Source organism: Amblyomma americanum, chromosome 4 (genome assembly GCF_052857255.1).
Source record: "Amblyomma americanum isolate KBUSLIRL-KWMA chromosome 4, ASM5285725v1, whole genome shotgun sequence".
NCBI classification, from domain to species: domain Eukaryota; kingdom Metazoa; phylum Arthropoda; class Arachnida; order Ixodida; family Ixodidae; genus Amblyomma; species Amblyomma americanum.
The window spans coordinates 190,462,523-190,478,062 of NC_135500.1; the positions used below are offsets into that span (position 1 = coordinate 190,462,523).

Consider the following 15,540-nt stretch of genomic DNA (forward strand, 5'->3'; position numbering starts at 1 on the left):
TCGTTTGGAATCCGTAATTTGTTCTTGATTTTGGTGCTCTTATTGTCATGTGTCGAAGGGGATATGGGTTTTGCGGTAGTTCTGGTGTTGCACAAAAATTAGTTTCAAGATGAAATCTGTTATATGTTTCAAGTGCTAGCCGAAGAGTTTTTAATTGAAAAATTGTCAGTAACCCCAAGCTGTTCCACCACGAGTTAGTGCTATCCAAGTAGCCTAGACACCTATACTTGCAGGTGTCTGCGGCTGCGCTACTCACTGTGCATGCGTCTTAACCGCGCTCGGTGGTATGCATCAGTGGAGAGATTTAGCATTGCATGACCAGCTTCCAAGCGCCGCTAGGGAGCACGCGCTGATTAGTCCTGACAGGGTGGGGGTGTGAACAGCTGGCCGACACCTTGCGACGCCCTCAGGGCGATCTGTGCATGCGCAGGGGCTTCCCGCAGAATCGGATCGCGCTCTAATCTGAGGGCGCGCGGTTCTCTTGATATCCGCGGAGCGAGTTACACTGCAGGTGCCGCAGCCGCTCTTCTCCACGTGAAATTCGCGAATCAAGCGCGACGACGCGACCATGAGAGGAAGCTAGCAAGAGGCACATTGTGCTGGGTGCCCCTTTCCGATGCCTGACGTGGCACGGCACTGCGTGTGCAGTGCATACGCTTAGCAGGCATAGGCATGCGTGCAGGCGGGAGGGGCACACTTTCCCCCCAGTCATCTAATGGAGGCGCTAAGTATCCCCCATGCATTTGCTCGTTTGGCCATGCAGGTTTTTTAACGACACTACTAAAAATAAAAACTGCTGCTCAATAATATTTTGTACATGTCACAATACCATCACATTTAAATAAGCGTTTCACAACCATACGTCACCTTTGCCCTGCATTTTGACCGTAGGAGCATGGGTGAGAGGGGTTGGGAAGGTGGGGGGGGTTGCGGCGGAAGCGCTGCGGTGATTATGGCTACCCATAATGGAGAACCCTGTGCACTCGCCAGCAGGTGTTCATTGAGTGATCGCTTATAAGCAATAGCTGCACAACGACGCAATCGCAGTTAAGACCAGCACTCAGGGGTCTCATAATAGGTCTCAATAAAGTGAAATAGGCCAATTTGTAATTACAGTTGACTGTTTCACAAAAACCTGAAGGGACCATAAAATTTGTTAATATTACCAGAAATTCATTTTAAAATAAAGATACTTGAGCATGCTAGGTGTGTCCATACATATGTTACATGAAAACAATGAATAAAATAGCCTTTAAGAAACAGGATTCATGTTATCCTGTTATCCTACAACAGGATTAATGTTACCCATCGGAAGCGAGATCGATCAGAACCAGAGCTGCGTATGCTGCTTGATTTGGCTCTTTGCTGCCGCAGAGGATGCAGATTTTTAATTACTGCTGACTGAATCAAGAAAGTACTTCACCCTAACATGTTTTTAAAGAAAAGGGACGATTAATTGCTATGCCATACATTGAATTTCTGCACGAACAAGCAAGCTGCGTAGCCGAGAGAAGCATTTTACACACTGCATTTAGTGATGCAACACGTGTTATCAAAAATTTGGGAGGGTATACACGCATATTATGCACTGACATGTGCATAAATAAGGGCCGGCAAGCAGTGCAGCTTACTTGTTGTCAGCTGCAAAGATGTCACTGCCTTTGAACAAATGAGGTGATGGGCTGTTGAAGTCCGGGCGCCGTGCACCGGAGAAGTCAAATGGTAGGCGAGTCCCACCGGCCACCGCAGGCATCCACATGGAGCATTCCTAAACAGATGCACGCAGTGTTGTCAGTAGAAACTTTAGTGATGCATGGATATAACTAGCTTAAAAAGCCACTCAGCACAGCTACATCAGGTTTTCGTGCACAGCAAAGTTCAATGTCTGGGCCCTTCGCTGACTTGGTCTACATTAACCCAATAGAAAAAGGCACCTTCACTGACGAGAAATTGGGAATTGAAAATGGGATAATCTTCCTTACCACTCTAATTCAAACTTGTGAAACTGGTGATGAGATCAGGTGCCACAGGCGCTTAATTTTTTTGTGTTAAGTTTTTCTTTTTCCTTGCACGCACACGTTATTTGTTCTTTTCTCTGCTACAGAAGAAAAAATCTCTAGCAACATCGTCCCGGTTTAGCTTTGCAAATGACCTGTGCTGGAATTTTTCATTTTGCACTCGGGATGTATTTTATGGGACATCAACACCCTTGTCATTAGGAAGTGGCAATCCAAGAAATCTTGGCCAACTTCAATTTGGCCTCAGTATGCCTAAAAACATGCAGAAACCCATAAGCAAACAAACCGAAAGACTTGTCTAGTTTGTGATTTCACAACACAGCAGGAGCAGTGAAAAATGGGGAAGAAAAACATGAACACAGCACTAACAATGCACAAGTGAATCACTACATCAAAGCACAGTAAATACGTGCACATCTAAGGCATGTGAAAACAAGTTAGAAAGGCCACTTACATGCACCTTTCTTCTGGAAAAAAAAAATGCAAAAGGCACACATCTATTTTCACATTACAACCACCAGCAAAAATACTCCAAATGAAATGCACCACAACTCACTTTAGTTCCTGTCTTTTCTTTGCGCAGAATCTTGCGTTGTGACTTGTGAATGTCTGCATAAGGAATAGCAGCAAGTTTCACAACAGCTCACTGTGCACCTTTAAAAGCAGCATGCAATCTAAGCACAGTAATTAATGTGAATGACTACACACTTAAAGAACGGTGAAAGTGAGCAATGATGAATGATCTTATTTTTTACTTATTTATTCGTTTCTTACAGCTGCCATGATCGTCTCATCAGTGAGGCCTTCATTTGTCATGACTGCATCCTGAACGTGCAAAAAATCTTTTTAAGTCCAAACCTGCCACCACCATCACCATTCACCGACCGATCGATCAGTCATGCATGTGAAAAGAAAGCAGAGAATTGGCTTTCAATGGCCAGGGTGAAAGAGACAGGGTTTTCGCCAGAAAGACAACTCGGAAACATTGTAATGAACCTCAATTGGGAATTTTTGCTGCCCACTTGACCCACAAAGAGAACCACTTACTTCCCAGTTGGTGGCAAACTGGAACCATTTGCCTCCCACTTGGCCCCAACTGGGACCAGTTGCGTTTCAACTGGGCTTCAAAGTGGTACAAGTTGGCATCCAACTGGAACCATCTGAATTCCAACTGGAACCAGTTACTCCCAGTTGAAACCAGTTACTCCCAGTAAAGTTTCCAGTTGAAGATTTTCGCCTGGGTTCCAAAAGCATCAAGCAAAAGGATGAAGCGTGCCTCACTGCAGGACTTTGCGGGATGTGTGAAGAACACGTTTTGCACAATTCTGTCTGTCATGCTCTACAAGGCCTCCAAGAAGTGCGGAATTTCAAATGCCATGGACAGCACTGAGAATGACTACTCTGAGCCATTGCTAACGACAAGAAGGCTTCCAACAGGGACAATGAGCAATGATGATTTTGGCAGCCAGATGGGGAAAGGTGAGAGATGCAGTGGTGCCGTTCACTTTGTTGTGACATTAGAGCAGTTGCAGTAAAGGTTGGTTGCACCAAGTGAGAAAAAATTTATTTCTTTATCGAAGCATGAAAATCTCGTGCATGTTATAATAAAAGGCATTTCACTTTTTTTTTTTTCTGACCATAAAAAACGGGTGCACATTACAATCGAGGGCACCTTAGAATCAAGTATAAATGGTATGTCCCTACGACTAGAAACCTCATGCAAAATAAGCAAACAATCCTGTACTATACAGCAGTTTCCAAGCTAGACATTATGAGTGTCCATAAATTAGCAGCATGTCACTACAATCGAACCCACCTATAACGATACTGGTTTTAACAATATATTGGTTACAACAATGAAATGCTCTACATCATCCACTTTTGTATATTTCCTATGGTAAAATAACCCACTTACTACAATGCCCTCATGCCGCATTATCGGTTATAACAATGAGGTCTGGCTCCCGAGTGCTCGTGCCAAAAGGTAGTGGAATGCGAAATCCTTGCGCTTCTTCGGGATTTCTCAAGCCGAGAGATGGCCGCGGCAACCTTCATACATTTTTTACATGGCCACTTTCGGGGCTACCAAAACGATGCCTTGGCTGAGCTCGCATGTCACTTGCCGTCCGTGTCCCCTCTTTGCAGTTGTTATGCTTTTTTTCGTGCTACCCGTTTATAACAATTATTGGTTATAACAATGGAATGTTCGTGGCACTTCAATATTGTTATCAGTGGACTTGACTGTAATCTCAAGTGGTGGGGGGGACAAGAGGAAAAATAAATCTGCCTGCGCCAGAACTGCAAAAAATTAGAGATCGCTGCAGCTACCTGAATTCGAAGAATGCAAAAGGGTTGACGCCTCCTCGACACTGGTCACCTTTCAAATTTGGTGCCATGGTTGCTTTCCCATTCACTTGAGTGATTGGTTATCAAATAATTCTGATTATACCCTCGTTTCATCCCGGCAACCATTTAGAGTTTTCAAATTGGGCGCCACGCTTCGTTCCCGCCCACTATGTACCCGTCCATTACCTTTTGCTTCTTATTAATTGCCTCAAATTTTTTATACCTTTTTTCTATCTCCTTTCATTTCCTAAACACTTTCTAATTCTTTTGAACTGTTTATCTCAATTTATTAAACATTTTGCTGCCATTTACACATCCATTTCCATTTTACCGTCCACTCAGTATATCGACGTCAACGTTACACTTTTTTTATATTTTTTGCTCTAATTAATTAACTACTCATCCTATCGATATAATTCTTTTTGCAACATCATCCTGACATCACCCTCTTTCGATTACAACCACTCGTTTGACGCTACATCTTCTGAGGACCTCACAACTGCTGGGGACATCCTTTGGTGACATGACCGCGTCAACATAGCCTAGAGATGCTTTCACATTAATGATCCAAGGACTATGCCATAGTATACTGCAGCTAATTAAACGAGTAGGATTTAAAGAAAGTTTGCAAGAGAATTACCTTGCAGGCTGGACAGCAATGTTTCCTTGTATATACAGCTCCTCAGCTTGTGAGGGACAAGCCCTTGTTGCAGAGTCAATGCTGCAGACAGGATTAGTTGACATTGCACATTTCTACTTCCACTAGCAAATAATGTTAGCAGTGTGCAGTAATTGTCTCACATATGGGTGGACGCCGAACAGCGCCACAAGAGAAGAGAGGAAGATGGGAGTGAAAGAAGAAAGAGAGAAAGGTGCCGTAGTGGAGGGCTCCGGAATAGTTTCAACCAGGTGCAGTTCTTTAATGCGCACTGACATCGTGCAGGAACACCATTTTGGGGCACTTTGCAGCCAAGCTGCACAGCTTTTAATCCCAATGTCCCAACATGTGAACTAAGGTCAAAGGTTAGTTCATTTCAAGACTTTTGTACTCACAACCGCTCGTATTTATGCCCACAGCACTCTGTTTCAGACAGGATACTAACTCTGCTGAGTGGTGCTCAGCGAGCAACTTTGGGGCGAGCGTTCCAACACTACTAGTTACAGGTGCCACGTGCATGAGTAGAAAGTTTTTGCACCAGAAAACAGTTCGCATTATCTGTGCCTTTAGCCAAACTGGCTTAAAGCAAAATCTGGGCCTGAAAGAGCAAAAATGCTGTTCAAGCTTCACACAGATGCAATGCATGTGTAATTACACGTATGGAAATCGGGGAGGAAGCAGCTGCCCTGGCAGTTGATGAATTAATTGCAAGCCTCTTGCTCTCTCTCTCTCTATGTCCAAATAAGGAGTAATGGCAACGTCACACTCACACAATGCAAGCCCATGCAAGCCCAAGTGTGGCTTTTTACTACTCTTTAGTCTGAATACAGTACTACTCATGGGCTACGGCAACTTGCTGTACATTTAGCCCTTGTCCCAAGAAAAATGACAGCAGTTCATGTAGCAGTAGAACACAAAAAATAAAAACAAGAACACAATCACGCGCTACAGTAAAACCTCGATAATTCAAGCTTAGTTACCAATTCGAAACCCCGGATAATTCAAAGAATTTCTGCTGTCCTGTAATTTCTAATGAAAATTGTACCGCATAATTTGAAGTGGCAGCCTGCACCAATCCGGTTAATTAAGATCCGGTGTACTATGCAGGAATCCTCTATCCTAATTTTGCCACAAACCGGTAGAGCAACAGCCCCTCACAGCCGCGAGGCGGCACCGCAGAGCGATGCTGATTCTTGATATCTGAAGTGCCCCGTCTTCAATACTCCCAGCTAGGCAGCTAGGGTAGCCACCAGCACAAGACCCACGACCGCCGAAACGCGTTCCTGCGCTATTGATCTCCATTGGCTTCAGACTGTCTTTGTGATCGCATCATTAAGCGCTTATTGGTTTGAGTTGCGGCGCCATGATTCCACTGTGTGGGAAACCACAAAACAAGTTGCAGCGTTGGGACGACGATATGGGATGATTTGGAGTCTACTTTTTGTTGGGCAAGCAGGGGCAGTTGGAAGGTAGGCTTTTATGTGGCAGTATATGGTAATCACAAAGTTTGTCTAATTTAGGTAGCACATTGAAGCAATGAAATTTTGTCCGGGTTCCATTTTTTTTTTTGCTGTGCTCAGTTAATTCTAATATATTTAGCAGTCCCAGTGACTTTGATTTAACGAGGTTTTACTCTATATCGGTCTCTGCTGACCGCACTTACTGTTTTGCTGGCAGCAAAGTCTGCAAAATTTATAAAAGTTCCAGTGACTACCTGCTTTTACTGCAGTGATAACTGGTGTGAAGTCCCCGCACTACATCACCTTGATGTGATGCAATGCAACTTCGCTTTCAACTTTACCTGGTGTTCATAGTGAACAATAGATTCTTCCCATCTGCAGTAAGAACAGTGGCCGTGCACAGCAGCTATGCATGGGTGTTTGAGGCACTTTGATTATCTCTACAACCGACTCCACGAATGTTTTTTCCTGGCCAAGACTCGGTACTCCAGTCGTGGTGTACATTTTGATGGTAATGTCAGTTCCACTTATATTAAGCAAGTTACAAGGTCGTGTTCCTTATAAGCGGGGCTATAATGAGGAGGCTTGACTGTACCGTGAAACAGTCTACTTACAGGTCATGGAATATGTTCAGAGGCAGATTTATGGGTAAATTCTGGAGGGGACAGCCTATTAGCATAATGCAATTGAAGGTAACACCATGACTCATCTGCCCGGTGCATATGGAACACACTGACAGTGGCAGAGAAGACACCATGGACGCTGGTGTCTACTCTCCCAGGTGAAAATTTCCTGCTGGGAATCTGCTGGTTTGTACTGGTCCCAGCAGCAACTTTGCTGGTTTCGGTCTGGGCCTGCTGGTCCCAGCAGCCCACTTGCTGGTTTTGGTCTGAACCTGCTGGTCCCAGCAGCACTACTTGCTGGTTTTGTGTTGGGAACTGGTCCCAGCAGCAACCTTGCTGGTTTTGATGTCTGAGCCTGCTGGTCCCAGCAGCACCACTTGCTGGTTTTGTGTTGGCGGATTGGTCCCAGCAGCAACCTTGCTGGTTTTGTACTCGATCAACTGGTCCCAGCAGTAAACCTGCTGGTTTTGTACTCAGTCAACTGAAACATATTGTTGCTTTTAAAATCAAGTAGCCGGTCGTCAGAAGGGTTCTACTGGTCTCAGTAGAGAAGAAACCGGCTTTATATTGAGATTATTATTTACTTGCCTGGAGAAAAACTGATCAGCTGGGAATTCAACCTGGCGTGTATTGGACCAGATGACCTAGCTAGTTGGAAACCAACTAGACATGACTAGTTTCATTCAGAAGGTGTGTATTAACAGCCATTTGGCAACTGCTTCAGCGCTTGAAACTTGAGTATTTATTGGGAGACAGGTGTAACTAAATAAAGAAACACAGTGACAAGCTTCTGCGACAAGCTTCATGCACGGCTAGCAGTAAAAGTGGAACTTCGCCTTGTGAATTCCAACTCCAACGCTTTTCTTAAAACGATACTTCGTCAATGGAAGATCATGCCTATCAAGAATATATAATATCAGTCTTTGAAGCGCTTTGATTGCCTTCCAAGACAATCCACACTCAATGGCAAGATTCACAGTCAGTGCAAGGAAGTCCTCAACAGTTAAATTACTGCATTGCGTCTGATCTGACGTCTCAGGGTGCTCGGAAAAGTCAGGCAGTTGCGTGTGATTGCTCGACGATGTAGGAGTTTCCGTAGGACCTGACCAATTATAGCTGCTGCCATAATCATCCCCATCATGATGCGTGGCCTGTGGTGATGTCTGCGCTGGTGAAGATGACCGCATAGGTCCTTGCTCTGGCGAAGCTTAGCGTGTAGATCCTTGCGCTGGCGATGGTGGCGGCCGCGGAGATCCTTGCGCTGTTGACGTCGGGTGCGTATCCCCTTGCACTGGTGACGATTACCGCGTAGGCCCTTCAGCTAGAGACGGTGGGTGCGCAGACATCCGAAGATAACTTCTGGTGGAAGTCGGAAGACCAGCATCGCAGCCTGGGTCAAGACAACGCCGGTACCGCTTATTCCTGCGGCCCATTCTTTCAGCTCACTGTGACAATAATACCACGGCCACCATCCGAATAGCACTTGAACGTCGACCGAAGAGAAGCACTAGGCGGGGATTGCTGTTGCTGCTGCAGGATTTGGATATGGGGCTTTCTCTTTGTATCGGGCGGCCCTTACAAAAAAAAAGAAAACTCGTGTCCTAGCCTATTTTGCAGGAGGCCCTACAGTTACAGAAAATATACTAGTTCACTGCACTACAGTCGTCGAGTTGAACGAAGCGTCTAGTTGGATTTGGATTGGATTTAGACAACCTGGACTGGTGAAAATGCCGATGTGGCTATCCTTCAAGAGCTCATTGAACTGATTTACGAGTAAATTAGCACATTTAATTACATGAACATGCCACTAAAACTTAATAAGTAACTGTGTATCAATTGTTTTGTTTTAAATCAGTTTTGAAAAACTTGCTTACTTACTACCTTTTTTCTTGTCCGAAGTTTGTCGCATCGATTTTTGGAGATAGCAACATTGGGTACCTGTTTACTTTTCTTTTCCCCTTTTTCCCTGTCTTCTCGGAGTGCACGGACGAGTATCGATCCCCGTCTCTCTGTTCTATCATACTGTGGCGGCTTTTAGCTTTTTAAATTACTTCGCTAATCCGAACTTATTCAGTTAAATAATCTGCGGCTGATCTGCGCTTGCAGAGTTATTAGTGATCCTTGGTGTGCATCACGCTCCACAGACACGTGCGATGTTTGCCGTTGTCAGGTTCGCGCACGATATAGATAAGTTGTACGTGATTCCTGCAAAGGATATTACGAATTTCAACCCGAAAAACAACACAGACTTCAATACGCGGTCTGTGTATACCGCGTTCTGGAGAGATCCGCTGGACGGAAAGGACAGCAGTCACTACAGCACCCAAGTCCTGATGCTAGGAGGTAATGGCTCAGTTTTGTGCACCTTAATTGCATGAGATTTTGCCACGCGAACTGGGTTACTATAATATATGTGTGTGTATGTCTGAATTTCTCACTGCAGAGTTGGAGAAAGAAATCCAGGAAAGGATGAAAAAAAAAAAAACTTGCGATGCCAAAAATTCTAGATCCGCATGATTCTTCAAGTGAGACATGTGAAGAGGAAACAGCAGCCCAAAAGAAGAAGGTGTGCTTGCATTGTGCAGTGTTATATCTTGTTTCATTGTGCAATCTCGTGAAATTTAACCTGCGATGTGTTGTAGTGTATGCTTGTTGCAGCACATCCTGTGTTTTTAGTTTTTTCGTTCTTTAGAAGCAAAAGCGAACTCTGCTGGCATCCAAAAAAGCAGAGTATGATGAGACCATGCTAAAAAAAAACATGGACGATGCCAGAAGCAAAACACTGGCAGCTCAAAGCCGCGACAGCCGCCAAGTGGTAAGTAGTACGCCTGCTTAGCTATAAGCTGCCTTATAATTATCAGACACCTTTAAACGTCAGATTAAATCTGAAACAGTGAATGATAATTCTTTATAGGCCAAGAAGCGAGTTGGCTAAAGTTCTTTAGTTATTATAGCAAGTTGGGAGTTATGCGCACTATGCCCCTGCAATCACCTGCTGGATCATGCGCACTATGCCCCTGCAATCACCTGCTGGATCCTACTGTGTCACACCCCTCCTTTCTTTCATATGGCAGCTATCTCTGCAGCACCTTATTAACTGTTGTAAATACTTTTTTGCAGCCACGGTCAAGCACTGGGGTCTACAAAAGGGCGTGGACGTGGACCCCGTCGTAAAAAAACATCAACAGGATCCTCAGCGAGAAGATTCAAGATGTCGTAAAATCCAAGAGGAAGGATATGCAGTGAACTGTCCATTCACATGAGAATAAACATGCTAAACTGCACAAGACAAGTAGAGCTTCTTGCCTTCTCCTGCTGTTGAGAACATGCAATGCATTAGTATGCGTCAAAGCAGCAAGTGGGAACCTGTGTCCAATGAGCTGTGTTTGCTCGGCAGTCTCGGATGAGCAGAACTGGCATGTTAGTTTAGCTTAGGTTCCTCAAATTCTGCGTGAAGGAACTAGAACAATAGAAGTGATACAAATACCAGACAGCACTGTATTTGTGGTATATGCCTCGTTTCTACTGATGTTATTCTTTCACGAATTTCGAGAGGTCAAAAGCTAATTTCAGTGCCTGCTGGTCCCACTAACACCTGCTGGTCCCAGCAGCGCCTGCTGGTCCCAGCAACGCCTGCTGGTCCCAGCAACGCCTGCTGGTCCCAGCAACGCCTGCTGGTCCCAGCAGCTCCTGCTGGTCCCAGCAGCTGCTGGGAATCTGCCAAAATCCCAGCAGTGTTGGGACCAGCAGATTCCCAGCAGGAAATTTTCACCTGGGCTGATGTTACAAACCACCAGCTATAGCCCACCTGTCTACACTCAGCAATTCAAGGACTTTCATTGGGGGAAAAAAAATGATGTTTTTCATGGTTCCCTCAAATAAAATCCCCTCTCCTTTAAATCAGCCCCTGAATGTGTTACTGCAGTAAACGGGTACAGGTATTAGAACAATCGAAGTAACAAAATCCTTTGCAAAGGCCATTCAGATGATATTTCAAAAATAAGTACTATGCGGCCTCAAGATATCATTCCCAGCAAACAGGAACGAATGTGATTATGCCATCAGCTCTTATAAGAAATGCAAGGATTATGCTCAACCACAGTTCACATGCTATGTGCTTCAAATTTTCCAAAATGGCAAACAATGCGTAACAATGGAAACCTTACCTTTATAAACTGGGAGGGGCAGTGCTTGAACACTTTCGTACGAAATTGTGCACCTTTAAAGAGAAATAGGCATCAGCGCCACAGCCTTTAATAAATCTTTCTTTAAAAAGACCAAGATGAAAAAACTTCCAGTTTCAGAACAAAGCCTACTTTGGTTCTGCCAGACGCTTTTCTTAAAATCTAGGGACCATAACTTGACACAATTCAAGCTCAAAACCACACGCGCCAGTTTACACAACGACTGGCAATGTCAGGCCAGAGCAAGGTTCCACACAACCCAGTAATAGTTAGAGCCACACATCTTTACAGGCTGCTTGGAGAGCCATGCACCTACAGATAAGCATCAACAATTCATAGATCACAGGTATCCATTTCTACATTTCACAGCATGCCACACCATGCAATTTTGGACTCCCTAATTGCTCACGCACTCACATTTTCCCCAGCTTTTCAATGAAGACTGTGACTGGCCCTTTGTTGGGCTCCATCTTCTGAATGTGTCCGTGAAATGAGGCACTGTGGCCTTCCTCGTCATTGGTGAGCCGCACCTGCACAAAAAATTGGTCTAAAATTGCGAAAAAAAAACAGCAGTCATAGTTGCAAACATAAATGACAGACAGGCAGGCTGTCAAAAAACATCATCTCTTTACTGAGCAAACTTATGCCCATCAACAAAATGAAACTACTTGGTGGCAAAAATGCCACCAACGTAAGGATCAGAATGCCCATCGCTTCATGCTGCACTCATTTAAAGTGACGGTGAACTTTCGAGGTAGCATGCCTACAGCAATGAGAACGATACAAAACTTAGCAAAACCTGGGGCACACAGCCGCATTTGTCAATTCCCCAGTGATGTATCGCCCATATGGCAAACCCAAGTGATAATATCACATGCTGATGGCAATAAAGAAAACAGAAAACAAGCATAGCAAAGCATTGAGGCAATAAACTGCAGGCAAAGCTCTCTCTGTTGATAAGAATTCTTCACTTCAAACCTGCCTGCTTCACCAGACAGGAATCGCTACCATTCAGTGAAGCCAAAAGCAATTTTTTCATCCTTTTCTATGCCTTGCATTTTCTCACTGACCGTTGTGGCCATGCGCATGCATAACCAAAGGGGATACGAGAGGCAGTCAAACCGGGCCTTACAACTCACCAAGCACTTAACTCCGGGCCCCAGATCAGGTGTCACAAGCTGCTCTGCACGAAGTCGCTCTGCACAGTACAAGAATATGAATGCTTAACAATGACCCTCTTATTGTTAGCATAGTGAGAAAAGGTTGAGCATTTTTTAATGCAGTACACCAGCACAACACAACATGTCAGCACTATTTATTGAAAAGCCATTTGTCAGGAGGTGTTTTCTGCCATCCAGGGCAGAAAAAAAAGACAAAAAATAAAATACCACTGTCATACTAAACGTAATTATTTAAACTTTGTTTTCATCAGTTTCCTTTTTTTTTTCCTTCCTGGACCATGGTCCTGATAGCCTCCTGGATAGTACAAAGGCACATGAAATCACACTTCATTGATGCATTCCCCTTCCAAATTGACCATGTGCTTAAGAATGAAGAATACAACTTCTCTTTTTGCACAAGACACTGGCCAGTTTCCTTATTCTTAACTTTGCTGTGTTGCCCAAGTTCCACTATTACAAGGTCAACATATCTTACGTCATAAAATGCGCAAATTGCACATATACTTCCTGCCTGGAAAACTGCCTGTCCTGCTATTAGTTGAGAAAAGCACATCATGAAGAAGCCTACTTTACAATAAGTAAACTCTTCAATTGTAATATTCACCTAACCACAGCACTCCTAAAGAGAGTACAGACCTCCAAGATGTTGACAGGAACACTATTGCTTTCAGTTCTTATTCAATCATGTCTCTAAATCTCTAAAACAAAGCACACTGAACTCTCTTTCATTGAACAGAAAGGCTATTTTTCATGCTTATTAATTTGTTTTATTCCAAAATAAAAACAGCTTACTGCAAAATTTTTTCCGTGTGTACATATCGGCTAAATGAATAGCTTTTTCAACAAAGTAATAACTAAATCTGACAACCACAATATACACTTAAGTCACACTTCGACAACCGGCCCATGAAAATTTGTAAGACATGTTTCAGCACTTAATGATCAAAAATTTTGCCGCAGACAAAGCATCAGGAAGAAATGGTTAAAGAACACACCTCTACATCTCTACAGAGATGAACTTAGGCAAAGTTAGCCTTTACATAAGCCCTCCTCTTTGGCAAAGCTTTTTCTTTCGAACTGGAAAATGTCACAGATTCAACCCAGCACAATCAACTTGTGTCAAGGAAGCTTCAAACGGAGCTTAACAGCTTCAAGGGGGCTGTTCTAACATTAAACTCATCAAAGACTTAGCAGCTTAGTGGCTCTCAGGCGCATAAGTAATAGAGACAAGCCCAGTGACAAGCAGTCCACATAAGTGAAATGAACAGAAAAGCTGCTGTTAAGAAGCGACACGACTTTCAAATCCCCAAAAAAATGGACAAAAAATTATGTTTTGAAAATTGTTATATCCTCTTGAATGCCTCGTTTTTTTATGCTTCCAGAGTTTCATTGCTAAAATCAACCGAGAAGTACTCTAAAAAAAATTGTTTCGTGAAGCTCGGTGGGTGTGCATTGCGGGGAAACACTCGAACAATGGGCAATTTTGTCAGTTACAGTTTTGCGCTTAGACAATGGTGCAGATTTCTTCACAACTGTTTCATCTATTTTGATCCCATTGATGTTGTTGCACTCCTAGGACCATTGTGCAGGCCAAAACATTTTTTTTCAAATTTTTGAATTTTAAATTGATAGTATGAAATTTTTTCTCAATCTAGTTATGGTAATGAACACTGCATCAAAAAAATTCAAAACCAAAATTTGTGCTTAGCAAAAAAAAAAAATCTAAGAATGTCTTTACCTTTAGCATGCCAGCAGTAGCCTTTTCACAAGATCTGGCAATCAGGAGTAAAATATATATACCAGAAAAATTTTCGGTACATACAACAATGAAATTTTGTGAAGGTAGTTATAAAACTATTTCTAATATGGTAAAAAAATTTCATGTAAATCCTTCCAGAAATAAAAAGTTTGCTGAAAGCCCGATCACCCCTCAAGTAGAGGGATGAAGCTTCAAGTCACCGCCCCAAATCATGGTTGCCGTAGAGGCTTTAATCACATGATTCCTTGTGGCAGCTTTCACCTAAAATACAGAAAGCTTAAACATATCAACTGCAAGTTTTGTGATGTCTGCCCCAAAAGAAACTTACAATGTTTTGAAAGTCTTTGCAGTGTTCGTTCCCGCTAGAAAGTGCTCGGTTTATCATCGCCATTATTTGGTTTGACAGCATGAAGACAGATGCAAAAAACTAGAAAAGAAACAGGATGACCGCTGCCACCAGAAGCAGCATGTGCCCTCTTCCAATAGAAAGAGAGAAAAGAAGGATGCAGAAAAAAGAGAAGGAAGAAATAAGATTCCATGTGATAACACAACACAAAAACCATAACAAAACAGGAAGCACAGAACAATATAAACGATCCGAAACTTTAAAAAAAAAAAACGGAATCGAGCCCTATGCATAGTACAAACAGCAGGAGCTGTTGTACATGAATGGTGCTGTGGATGATGGAGACACCAGCCAACTTGAGAAGGAATAACACTACAGCCTCAAAAATCAAGACCGTCACTAAAGTTGACGCTACTCTACTGGACACAAGAGCACGGCAGTAAGGTTAGCTAATTGCTGGTTAATGTTAATCAGTGCAAATGGTCCATGTACGCCTAAGCAAAAATAAAGTGCATGCTACCTTAGGCAAAGGCTTGCTACTAACAGTACCATGTACCTCTCTCTGCTTCATTCCAGAGGTCATATTCAACATTTCTGTAGATAACAGGGTCCAGGGCCTTGGCAACCTTGAATGGGAATGGCGGAATCTTGTTGGCCAATGCAACCATCACTTCAGATGCAGTTGCCTGCAAGGAAAGACATAGATAACAGAACCACAAAAACAAAACATATAGTGCATACCTGTTCTTCCTCTGATAGGACATTGGTCTCTGTTCCAAACTTGACACTGAAAGAACAGGAAAAAAAAGGTATCACTAGACACAATGACAACGAAGCTCTTGAAACCCTTCCAAGATGCTTCAAATTTTCTAGATTAGTAACATATTCAAAAAGTGCTACGAGAGAGGAAAGTGAATAGCTTTTGACAAAAGAAGTAAGTCAGAAGTGAGGTGGAAACCCAGGCA

At 43.3% G+C, this 15,540-nt stretch overlaps 1 protein-coding gene and 2 long non-coding RNA genes across 7 annotated transcripts in view; 2 read left to right on the forward strand and 1 right to left on the reverse strand.

Moving 5' to 3' along the window:
* Window positions 1–2,920, forward strand: part of LOC144128876 (uncharacterized) — a 43,826-nt gene extending 40,906 nt beyond the window's left edge. The window contains exon 3 of the long non-coding RNA XR_013313839.1: window positions 2,795–2,920. This is a non-coding gene — a long non-coding RNA (uncharacterized LOC144128876). The remainder of the gene's footprint in view (window positions 1–2,794) is intronic.
* Window positions 1–15,540, reverse strand: part of LOC144128873 (uncharacterized) — a 58,108-nt gene that overhangs the window by 40,006 nt on the left and 2,562 nt on the right. For all 5 annotated transcript variants that reach the window (XR_013313836.1, XR_013313837.1, XM_077662649.1 and 2 more), the window contains 8 exons: window positions 15,317–15,362; window positions 15,132–15,261; window positions 12,429–12,487; window positions 11,707–11,819; window positions 11,272–11,324; window positions 5,005–5,085; window positions 2,575–2,627; window positions 1,632–1,768 (listed from right to left, as the gene is read on the reverse strand). Coding sequence is in view for 3 of the 5 variants with exons in the window: in XM_077662649.1 (XP_077518775.1) it covers window positions 1,632–1,768; window positions 2,575–2,627; window positions 5,005–5,085; window positions 11,272–11,324; window positions 11,707–11,819; window positions 12,429–12,487; window positions 15,132–15,261; window positions 15,317–15,362 (672 nt within the window). In the remaining 2 variants the exon portion in view is untranslated. The remainder of the gene's footprint in view (window positions 1–1,631; window positions 1,769–2,574; window positions 2,628–5,004; window positions 5,086–11,271; window positions 11,325–11,706; window positions 11,820–12,428; window positions 12,488–15,131; window positions 15,262–15,316; window positions 15,363–15,540) is intronic.
* LOC144128874 (uncharacterized) lies at window positions 9,780–10,397 on the forward strand. The gene is made up of 2 exons (XR_013313838.1): window positions 9,780–9,920; window positions 10,226–10,397. It is a non-coding gene; the product is annotated as an uncharacterized LOC144128874 (long non-coding RNA).